The sequence below is a fragment of the Chanodichthys erythropterus genome, chromosome 6, assembly GCF_024489055.1.
Source record: "Chanodichthys erythropterus isolate Z2021 chromosome 6, ASM2448905v1, whole genome shotgun sequence".
In the NCBI taxonomy this organism is placed as follows: Eukaryota; Metazoa; Chordata; class Actinopteri; order Cypriniformes; family Xenocyprididae; genus Chanodichthys; species Chanodichthys erythropterus.
In genome coordinates, this window is record NC_090226.1 from 26204646 (window position 1) to 26217142 (window position 12497).

The 12497-nt window shown below is 42.1% G+C and overlaps 1 protein-coding gene across 3 annotated transcripts in view; it reads left to right on the forward strand.

Annotated features, from left to right (window-relative positions):
- The window catches only part of LOC137021687 (bactericidal permeability-increasing protein-like), a 246002-nt gene that overhangs the window by 113044 nt on the left and 120461 nt on the right, over nt 1–12497 (forward strand). For 2 of the 3 annotated variants that reach the window (XM_067388499.1, XM_067388500.1), the window contains exon 3: nt 3200–3314. The exons of the other annotated variant lie outside the window; for it this stretch is intronic. In XM_067388499.1, the coding sequence (XP_067244600.1) occupies nt 3200–3314 (115 nt within the window). The remainder of the gene's footprint in view (nt 1–3199; nt 3315–12497) is intronic. 3 annotated transcript variants of the gene reach the window in all.

A 12497-nucleotide genomic window follows, 5' to 3' on the forward strand; every position in this document is an offset into this window, starting at 1 on the left:
AAACCTTGGATGAACCCTACCTGGTTCACTTTAGGAGTACCCCTACAGGCAGTAACACGAAGGACGGTTCTCTCGACAGACGCATCCAACTCAGGTTGGGGCGCTCTGTGCGAGGGCAGCCCGGCTTTCGGCTCGTGGACACACGAGGAAAGCCACCTTCACATCAACTGCCTCGAATTATTGGCAGTGATACGAGCCTTCCAAGCCTTCCATTCTCGTCTGACGGATCGCCACGTCCTAGTCCAATCGGACAGTATGACAGTGGTCTCATATATAAATCGCCAGGGGGGTCTTTCGTTCAGCCACTTATGCGCTCTGGCGAAACACCTCCTGGAATGGGCTTCCCCAAGTGTTCGCTCACTCAAAGTGACTCATATACCTGGGAAAAGCAATCTGGGAGCAGACATGCTGTCTCGGGACAACATCCCCTCGGACGGGTCGATGCTCCACCCCCAGACTGTTCAAACCATATGGGAGTTCTTCGGGAGAGCAGAGGTGGACCCCTTTGCCTCAGGAGACAACTCTCATTGCCCAACCTATTTCTCCAAGAAGGACGACGCATTGGCCCACGTCTGGCCCAATACCTTTCTTTACGCCTTTCCTCCGATCGCCAGGTTTGGACCTTGGAGCTGTTTCGGCTTTCCACAAAAGCCCCATGGCCAATTCCCCTGAGACGGGATCTCCTCTCTCAGGCGAACAGAACAATCTGGCACCCACAGCCGGAGCTTTGGGCTCTACATCTGTGGATCCTCGACGGGAGCCGTCTGACCTCCCCAGGAATGTGCTAGATACCATTTCACAGGCAAGAGCTCCGTCCACGAGACGTCTCTACGCCCAGAAGTGGTCGGTCTTTGCTAGCTGGTGTTCTACACGCAGCATAGACCCGGAGGGATGCGAAGTATCTTCCATACTAACTTTCCTCCAAGAGCGACTGGACTCGGGACGAGCCCCTTCCACGCTCAAGGTTTACGTAGCAGCCATTGCGGCGTTTCACTCGCCCATTGCTGGACAATCTGTAGGGCAGAACAACTTGATTATTAAGTTTCTGAGGGGTTCCAGGCGATTGCATCCTCCTCGTCCCCTTACCGTTCCCCCCTGGGACCTCTCTTTGGTCCTCAGGGCTCTTAAAGGTCCTCCTTTTGAGCCATTAAGTCTAGCAGACCTTAAGTCCTTAACATTTAAAACCGCTCTGCTACTTGCATTGGCATCGGTTAAACGCGTTGGCGATCTGCAGGCACTCTCTGTGAGCCCTGCATGCCTTGAATTCGGGCCTAACGACTCTACGGTCGTGCTTAAACCAAGGGTTGGCTACGTTCCCAAGGTGCTCTCTACACCGTTCAGAGCACAAGTGATCTCACTCTCTGCACTCCCCCGTTCATCGGACGAGCCAGAGCTAGAATCACTATGCCCCGTTAGGGCTTTGCGCGTCTACATCAAGCGATCACAGCCCTTCCGGCAATCTGATCAGCTATTCGTTTGTTTTGGTGGCCGCACCAAAGGGTCTCCGGTCTCGAAACAGCATCTATCACGATGGATCGTTGACGCCATAGCCCTTTCTTACTCCTCTGCAGGCGCTACATGCCCCATTGGAGTTAGAGCTCATTCCACTAGAGGCATGGCTTCCTCATGGGCCTGGTCCAGTGGAGTCTCTATCAAAGACATTTGTGAGGCGGCCGGCTGGTCCTCGCCGTCCACTTTCGTCAGATTCTACCAGTTGGACGTTCCGACCTTGCATGCTCGGGTCCTTTCAGTGTAAAATTGCGGGCCCTTAATATTCCGCTTTTTGCACATCACAAACTCTCCTCCGTAGTGTAACAGGGTACGACGGCTTCGGCCTTCACTTGTCCTCGGCCCCTTCTGGTGCCTGCTCAAGTTCTGTCGTTCCCCAGCCGTGGCACGGCGTGGTTGAATTCGTTCCCCCATACGCAGTACGAGTGAAATATCGAAAGGGAACGTACTCGGTTACTAACGTAACCTCGGTTCCCTGAGATATGGAATGAGTACTGCGTTACTTGCCGTGCCACGAGGCTGCGGCTTAGGTCGTCGCTTCAGTCGATATGGCCTGATGGCCTATGGCGATTCGCTCGCTTATATAGCACATTACCCCGCCCCTTTTGGCGGGAATGTGCGCGTGCTCTCCTCTCATAGGCCGCGCAGCTGAGCTGCGCCGCCATTGGTTCAACAACTTGTCTATGAGTGAACCAATGACAGTGCAGTTACACTGCGTTATTGGAAAGGCTTCAGTGGCGGGGAAAAAGGGAGACTTTTCCCCCATACGCAGTACTCGTTCCATATTTCAGGGAACCGAGGTCACGTTAGTAACCGAGTACGTTATCCTTTATTCATTAATTCTGTGTTATGAGTTTATTCCGTGCCCATTCACTGATAGTGTGAGGATGACGCCGTGATTATGTAGTTGTGTGAACTTATGTATAAGTTCACGTACATGGCATGCATGAGATTGGAGTATTTACATTACCAGCACATAATTCAAAACTGTTTTGTGTAAGTGTGAGACTGTATGCATGTGTACATAATTTGTATTTATCAGTGTTGAAACTGATTCAAGTAAAAACGGTGAAGAAGCATAGCGTGTTTAAGTTTATTCATTTAATATAATCATTTACAGAAGTATTACAATGTTGAACTCCATCATATCGCCAGGATGATAATCCTCCAGTCTAAAATGAACGCGTTTTTGAAGTGAAGTCCCGTCTCTTCACCTGCACAAAACAAACCCCGGCACGGAAGATAGCAGCGTAGTTTTTCTTGTTAGTAAACCTCTGTACTCGATGTCCTGACAGGCTGAAGTTTGTGCAACCTCCACATACACAATAATTTACCATTACGATGATAAATAGAATACAAAAACTACCGAAAATACACTGATTCACGGCCGCTGTTGCTAAATACCAATATATTTTGCACTGAATCAACACTGAGCTCTGTGAACATCTCCCTGTAGTGACGTAAAATTACGCGATGCTGAAAAAAGAAACGTTTTTTACAGAGACCATCAATTTATCCACTAAATTAATGCCCTTATCTCTCGCAAAACATTTTGAAACCCTGCAGTACCTTTTTATATGGTATTTTTATACAAGGTTATATATGTTAAACCTGCAATATGCACTTTAAACCAAATCTCAGGACACTAGCTATGAGGCACAGTTTCTAAATGTCTTTGTTTTGAATGTAGGTCGACAGATTGGAATTACCTCAATCCAGCAAAAACTCAGAAGTATGAAAGTGCCAGATATAAGCGGCACAGAAAAAGTGGATCCTATTGGAAAGGTCCAATATAGTTTTACAGGGTAAGATGAATGTCCTTTCTAATTTAAGTTCCTATGTAATTGTAAAAGTTAAATTTGGTTAACATCTTCAAGATGCTTCTGAGTAATTATATGAAACATATTGTTTCCATTTGATTATATTTATATATTTCACATGTCACAATTATGTTCTGTTTAGATAGTTCCTGTCATGTCTTTATGAGTTCTTGTTAGTTTCCATGGTTACTGATCAGTTAATCCATATCCAGCTGTTCCTGTTTAGTCCCCTCATTTAGTATGTGTGTGTATATACATGGGTTTCATGTGACGTCACTGTATTCTATCGCCGCCATATTTGGGACCAGTCACAGCTGCGCGCCCTGTTAAAGTCTATGGTGACAGCAGCTACAACTACCAGAGGAAGGCCAACGAAACGCTATCAGAAGGTTCACAACAAGTTTATAATATATCTTGGATATGTGGTGCTGTTAGCCGTTTCAACAGTCGTCAGAACTGTATGGAAGGCCGTTTCAGCATAAAAACGTTCCAGCATTACTCGTCGTAATTATATTTTTACTAGTAACAATTAAATTAAAGAGCTCTATAATTAGGGGCCAAGCACCGAAGGTGCTTAGGCACCTATTGTTATTGTTGGCGTTCCGTACGCTTATTATTATTCTTCCGCTTCTTCTTCCGCTCTTGAAGTCTATGGCAGCCCATAGAACCGCTTGCGGGAAAGTTGTGAAATTTGGCACACAGTTAGAGGACAGTCTGACCTTTGTCCATAGCAAATTTGGAGTCTCTAACTCAATCCCTCTAGCGCCATCAGCTGTCCAAAGTTGCACTTATGTTTATGTTAATAACTTTTGAACCATAAGGGCTAGAAACAAAATTCTTTTTTCCTCTGATTCCTTGGGTCAAGACGAATCGATTGCACCATATGACGTCATTTTCCGTCATGAAAATTTTTCCGCCATTTTGAATTTTCTGAAAAACGTACTTTTTCGAACTCCTCCTAGGCCGTTACTCCAATTTTCACGAAAATTGAACCAGATCATCTTCAGACCATGCCGACAAAATGTTATGGAATTCAAGTTGATTTCTCAAACCGTTTTCGAAAAACACGCAAACGAATTGTACGTAGTGCTTGCGAAAATAGACATAAGGCTGTATCTCCGCAACGCTTTATCGTATTCAGACCAAACTTGGTAACTGTCATCACAAGCATGACCTGAGGCAACATGCAGCGTTTCGGCGCAGCGCCACCTAGTGGTGCGGAGATATGAAAAATGGCTATTTTTACTTATAACTTCTGATGGGTTTGGCCAAAAATCATGAATTTGGTCTCGTTGGATTCGGGGAATCATGCCGAGTCGAATGATATCCAATTTTCCCATATTGGACATTTTGACCGTCGGCCATTTTAAATTTGGTGCTAAAATGCTGTATTTTACGAACGCATTAGCATATCGTTATGAAACTCGGTATGGGTCATCAGCACAATGCCCTGAAGGAGCATACCAAGTTTAGGACCAGCGCCACCTTGTGGTCAAAAGTTATAACAAAATTTACAAAAATGCTAATAACTTTTGACTATATTAACCGATTGTAATGAAACTGTTTTCAGTAGATTCCTTGGGTCATGCTGAGAACATAGATATCAAACTTTCCATAGTCAGCTGAACTTCCTGTCCGCCATATTGTTTTTCTTTAAAAACCTACTTTTTCGAACTCCTCCTAGACCGTTGCTCCGATTTTCACCAAAATCGAACCGTATCATCTTCAGACCATGCTGACAAAAAGTTATGGATTTCAAGTCGATAAGTCAAACCGTTTTCGTATACCAGAGCAACGAATTTGAGGCATGATGCAAAAATGACTCTTGAAGCTGTATCTCTACAATGCTTCGACATATTCAGACCAAACTTGGTACGTGTCATCACAAGCATGACCTGAGGCATCATACAGTGTTTCGGCGCAGCGCCACCTACTGGAGTGGAGATATGAAAAATGGCTGTTTTTGCTTATAACTTCTGATGGGTTTGACCAAAATTCATAAATTTGGTATGGTTCATCAGGACAATGCCCTGAAGGAGCCTGAGAAGTTTCGGACCAGCACCACCTTGTGGTCAAAAGTTATAACAAAATTGACAAAAATGCTAATAACTTTTGATAATATCTACCGATTGTAATGAAACTGGTCTCAATAGATTCCTTGGGTCATGCTGAGAACATAGATATCAAATTTGCCATATTCAGCTGAACTTCCTGTCCGCCATATTGTTTTTCTTTAAAAACCTACTTTTTCAAACTCCTCCTAGACCTTTGCTCCGATTTTCACCAAAATTGAACCGTATCATCTTCAGACCATGCCGACAAAAAGTTATGGATTTCAAGTTGATAAGTCAAACCGTTTTCGTATACCGGAGCAAAGAATTTGAGAGATGATGCAAAAATTACTCTTGAAGCTGTATCTCTACAATGCTTTGACATATTCAGACCAAACTTGGTACGTGTCATCACAAGCATGACCTGAGGCATCATACAGTGTTTCGGCGCAGCGCCACCTACTGGAGTGGAGATATGAAAAATGGCTATTTTTGCTTATAACTTCTGATGGGTTTGACCAAAATTCATTAATTTGGTATGGGTCATCAGGACAATGCCCTGAAGCAGCCTGAGAAGTTTCGGACCAGCGCCACCTCGTGCTCAAAAGTTATAACAAACTTGACAAAAATGCTAATAACTTTTTTTTCTAATTGCTCACTGCTGCTGTTGGTCTGATGCTCACGGCCATGTTGGCTGGCTTCTTGTGCCGTTTTTGTGCTTGGCCCCGTAATTGCTGCTTGCAGCTATATTTTAACTTGTACTAGTAACAATTACAATTATAGAGCTCTATAATTCAATTTTTACTAGTAACAATTATGATTGTAGAGCTCTCTAATTGAATTATAGAGCTCTGCAATTGTATTCTTACTAGTAATAACTGAATTGTAGAGCTCTATAATTCAGTTTTTACTAGTTACAATTCCAATTAGAGAGCTCTGCATTTCATTTATTACTAGTAAGAATTCAATTGCAGAGCTCTGTAATTCAATTGTTACTAGTAATAATCCAACTGCAGAGCTCTACAATTCCACTAGAGAGCTTTCTAATTAAATTGTTACTAGTAAAAACTGAATTATAGAGCTCTCTAATTAGGGGCCAAGCACCAAAGGTGCTTAGGCACCTATTGTTATTGTTGGCGTTCCGTACGCTTATTAGGGGCCAAGCACCGAAGGTGCTTAGGCACCTATTGTTATTGTTGGCGTTCCGTACGCTTATTATTATTCTTCCGCTTCTTCTTCCGCTCTTGAAGTCTATGGCAGCCCATAGAACCGCTTGCGGGAAAGTTGTGAAATTTGGCACACAGTTAGAGGACAGTCTGACCTTTGTCCATAGCAAATTTGGAGTCTCTAACTCAATCCCTCTAGCGCCATCAGCTGTCCAAAGTTGCACTTATGTTTATGTTAATAACTTTTGAACCATAAGGGCTAGAAACAAAATTCTTTTTTCCTCTGATTCCTTGGGTCAAGACGAATCGATTGCACCATATGACGTCATTTTCCGTCATGAAAATTTTTCCGCCATTTTGAATTTTCTGAAAAACGTACTTTTTCGAACTCCTCCTAGGCCGTTACTCCAATTTTCACGAAAATTGAACCAGATCATCTTCAGACCATGCCGACAAAATGTTATGGAATTCAAGTTGATTTCTCAAACCGTTTTCGAAAAACACGCAAACGAATTGTACGTAGTGCTTGCGAAAATAGACATAAGGCTGTATCTCCGCAACGCTTTATCGTATTCAGACCAAACTTGGTAACTGTCATCACAAGCATGACCTGAGGCAACATGCAGCGTTTCGGCGCAGCGCCACCTAGTGGTGCGGAGATATGAAAAATGGCTATTTTTACTTATAACTTCTGATGGGTTTGGCCAAAAATCATGAATTTGGTCTCGTTGGATTCGGGGAATCATGCCGAGTCGAATGATATCCAATTTTCCCATATTGGACATTTTGGCCGTCGGCCATTTTAAATTTGGTGCTAAAATGCTGTATTTTACGAACGCATTAGCGTATCGTTATGAAACTCGGTATGGGTCATCAGCACAATGCCCTGAAGGAGCATACCAAGTTTAGGACCAGCGCCACCTTGTGGTCAAAAGTTATAACAAAATTTACAAAAATGCTAATAACTTTTGACTATATTAACCGATTGTAATGAAACTGTTTTCAGTAGATTCCTTGGGTCATGCTGAGAACATAGATATCAAACTTTCCATAGTCAGCTGAACTTCCTGTCCGCCATATTGTTTTTCTTTAAAAACCTACTTTTTCGAACTCCTCCTAGACCGTTGCTCCGATTTTCACCAAAATCGAACCGTATCATCTTCAGACCATGCTGACAAAAAGTTATGGATTTCAAGTCGATAAGTCAAACCGTTTTCGTATACCAGAGCAACGAATTTGAGGCATGATGCAAAAATGACTCTTGAAGCTGTATCTCTGCAATGCTTTATCATATTCAGACCAAACTTGGTATGTGTCATCACAAGCATGACCTGAGGCATCATACAATGTTTCAGCACAGCGCCACCTACTGGAGTGGAGATATGAAAAATGGCTGTTTTTGCTTATAACTTCTGATGGGTTTGACCAAAATTCATAAATTTGGTATGGTTCATCAGGACAATGCCCTGAAGGAGCCTGAGAAGTTTCGGACCAGCACCACCTTGTGGTCAAAAGTTATAACAAAATGTACAAAAATGTTAATAACTTTTGACTGCATTCACCAATTGAAATGAAACTGGTCTCAGTAGATTCTTTGGGTCATGCTGAGAACATAGATATCAAATTTGCCATAGTCAGCTAAACTTCCTTTCCCCCATATTGTTTTTCTTTAAAAACCTACTTTTTCGAACTCCTCCTAGACCGTTGCTCCGATTTTCACCAAAATTGAACCGTGTCATCTTCAGACGATGCCGACAAAAAGTTATGGATTTCAAGTCGATATGTCAAACCGTTTTTGTATAAATCTTCAGTGCTTTGACATATTGACACCGAACTTTGCAAGTGTCATTGTCACCTCACTCTGACCATACCACAACAATTTGGACACAGCGCCACCTATTGGTCGAAAGTGATGAAGCAGTAAATCCTCATTTTTGATCATTTTTCAGCTCTTTCACATAAAATGATCTTAATAGGTCTTTAATTGTTCACTGCTGCAGTTAGCCTGATGCTCCCAGTCGTGTTGGCTTGCTTCTTGTGCCGTTTTTGTGCTTGGCCCCGTAATTGCTGCTTGCAGCTATATTTATTCTTCTTCTTCTTCCGCTCTTGAAGTCTATGGCAGCCCATAGAACCGCTGGCGGGAAAGTTGTGAAATTTGGCACACAGTCAGAGGACAGTCTGACCTTTGTCCATAGCAAATTTGGAGTCTCTAACTCAATCCCTCTAGCGCCACCAGCTGTCCAAAGTTGCACTTATGTTTATGTTAATAACTTTTGAACCATAAGGGCTAGAAACACAATTCTTTTTTCCTCTTATTCCTTGGCTCAAGACGAATCGAACGCACCATATGACGTCATTTTCCGTCATGAAAATTTTTCCGCCATTTTGAATTTTCTGAAAAACTTACTTTTTCGAACTCCTCCTAGGCCGTTACTCCGATTTTCATGAAAATTGAATCAGATCATCTTCAGACCATGCTGACAAAAAGTTATGGAATTCAAGTTGATTCCTCAAACCGTTTTCGAAAAACTAACGAACGAATTGTACGTAGTGCTTGCGAAAACAGAAGTAAGGCTGTATCTCCGCAACGCTTTATCGTATTCAGACCAAACTTGGTACATGTCATCACAAGCATGACCTGAGGTACCATGCAGTGTTTCGGCGCAGCGCCACCTACTGGTGCGGAGATATGAAAAATGGGTATTTTTGCTTATAACTTCTGATGGGTTTGTCCAAAAATCATAAATTTGGTCTCGTTGGATTCGGGGAATCATGCCGAGTCGAATTATATCCAATTTTCCCAATTCGGCCATTTTGGCCGTCGGCCATTTTGAATTTTGTGCTAAAATGCTGTATTTTACGAACGCATTAACGTATCTTTACAAAACTTGGTATGGGTCATCAGCACAATGCCCTGAAGGAGACTGAGAAGTTTCGGCACAGCGCCATCTTGTGGTCAAAAGTTAAAACAAAATGTTACAAAAATGCTAATAACCTTTGACTGTATTCACCTATTGTAATGTCACTGGTCACAGTGGATTCCTTGGGTCATGCTGAGAACATAGATATCAAATTTTCCATAGTCAGCTGAACGTCCTGTCCGCCATATTGTTTTTCTTTAAAAACCTACTTTTTCGAACTCCTCCTAGACCGTTGCTCCGATTGTCACCAAAATTGAACCGTATCATCGTCAGACCATGCTGACAAAAAGTTATGGATTTCAAGTCGATACGTCAAATCGTTTTCATATACTGGAGCAACGAATTTGAGTCATGATGCAAAACCCACTCCTGAAGCTGTATCTCTGCACTGCTTTATCATATTTAGACCAAACTTGGTACATGTCATCACAAGCATGACCTGAGGCATCATGCAGTGTTTCGGCGCAGTGCCACCTACTGGAGTGGAGATATGAAAAATGGCTATTTTTGCTTTTAACTTCTAATGGGTTTGACAAAAATTCATAAATTTGGTCTCTTTAGATTCGAGGCATCATGCCGAGTCGAATGATATCCAATTTTCTCATATGGGCCATTTTGTTCTTCGGCCATTTTGAAATTTGTGCTAAAATGCTGTATTTTGTGAATGCATTTGTGTATCGTTACGAAACTCGGTATGGGTCATCAGGACAATGCCCTGAAAGTGCTTGAGAAGTTTCAGACCAGCACCACCTTGTGGCCAAAAGTTATAACAAAATGTACAAAAATGTTAATAACTTTTGACTGCATTCACCAATTGAAATGAAACTGGTCTCAGTAGATTCTTTGGGTCATGCTGAGAACATAGATATCAAATTTGCCATAGTCAGCTAAACTTCCTTTCCCCCATATTGTTTTTCTTTAAAAACCTACTTTTTCGAACTCCTCCTAGACCGTTGCTCCGATTTTCACCAAAATTGAACCATGTCATCTTCAGACGATGCCGACAAAAAGTTATGGATTTCAAGTCGATATGTCAAACCGTTTTTGTATAAATCTTCAGTGCTTTGACATATTGACACCGAACTTTGCAAGTGTCATTGTCACCTCACTCTGACCATACCACAACAATTTGGACACAGCGCCACCTATTGGTCGAAAGTGATGAAGCAGTAAATCCTCATTTTTGATCATTTTTCAGCTCTTTCACATAAAATGATCTTAATAGGTCTTTAATTGTTCACTGCTGCAGTTAGCCTGATGCTCCCAGTCGTGTTGGCTTGCTTCTTGTGCCGTTTTTGTGCTTGGCCCCGTAATTGCTGCTTGCAGCTATATTTTTATTATTTTTTTTCTTCTTCTTCTTCTTCTTCTTCTTCTTCCGCTCTTGAAGTCTATGGCAGCCCATAGAACCGCTTGCGGGAAAGTTGTGAAATTTGGCACACAGTCAGAGGACAGTCTGACCTTTGTCCACAGCAAATTTGGAGTCTCTATCTCAATCCCTCTAGCGCCACCAGCTGTCCAAAGTTGCACTTATGTTTATGTTAATAACTTTTGAACCATATGGGCTAGAAACAAAATTCTTTTTTCCTCTGATTCCTTGGGTCAAGACGAATCGATCGCGCCCTATGTCGTCATTTTCCGTCATGAACAATTTTCCGCCATTTTGAATTTTCTGAAAAACTTACTTTTTCGAACTCCTCCTAGGCCGTTACTCCGATTTTCATGAAAATTGAATCAGATCATCTTCAGACCATGCTGACAAAAAGTTATGGAATTCAAGTTGATTCCTCAAACCGTTTTCGAAAAACTCACGAACGAATTGTACGTAGTGCTTGCAAAAACAGAAGTAAGGCTGTATCTCCGCAACGCTTTATCGTATTCAGACCAAAATTGGTACATGTCATCACAAGCATGACTTGAGGTACCATGCAGTGTTTCGGCGCAGCGCCACCTACTGGTGCGGAGATATGAAAAATGGGTATTTTTGCTTAAAAAATGCTAATAACTTTTGACTGTATTCACCAATTGTAATGAAACTGGTCTCAGTAGATTCCTTGGGTCATGCTGAGACCATAGATATCAAGTTTGCCATAGTTAGCTAAACTTCCTGTCCGCCATATTGTTTTTCTTTAAAAACCTACTTTTTCGAACTCCTCCTAGACCGTTTCTCCGATTTTCACCAAAATTGAACCGTGTCATCTTCAGACCATGTCGACAAAAAGTTATGGATTTCAAGTCGATAAGTCAAACCGTTTTCGTATACCAGAGCAAACAATTTGAGATATGATGCAAAAATGACTCTTGCAGCTGTATCTCTGCAATGCTTTATCATATTCAGACCAAACTTGGTATGTGTCTTCACAAGCATGACCTGAGGCAACATACAGTGTTTCGGTGCAGCGCCACCTACTGGAGTGGAGATATGAAATTTTTTTATTTTTGCTTATAACTTCTGATGGGTTTGACCAAAATTCATAAATAGGCATGGGTCATCAGGACAAAGCCCTGAAGGAGCCTGAGAAGTTTCGGACCAGCGCCACCTTGTGGTCAAAAGTTATAACAAAATTTACAAAAATGCTAATAACTTTTGTCTATATTAACCAATTGTAATGAAACTGGTCTCTGTAGATTCCTTGGGTTATGCTGAGAACATAGATATCAAATTTGCCATAGTCAGCTAAACGTCCTGTCCGCCATATTGTTTTTCTTTAAAAACCTACTTTTTCGAACTCCTCCTAGACCGTTGCTCCGATTTTCACCAAAATTGAACCGTGTCATCTTCAGACCATGCCGACAAAAAGTTATGGATTTCAAGTCCATATGTCAAACCGTTTTCGTATACCAGAGCAAAGAATTTGAGGCATGATTCAAAAATGACTCTTGAAGCTGTATCTCTTCAGTGCTTTGACATATTGACACCAAACTTTGGAAGTGTCATTGTCACCTCACTCTGACCATACCACAACAATTTGGACACAGCGCCACCTATTGGTCAAAAGTTATGAACCAGTAAATCCTCATTTTTGATAATTT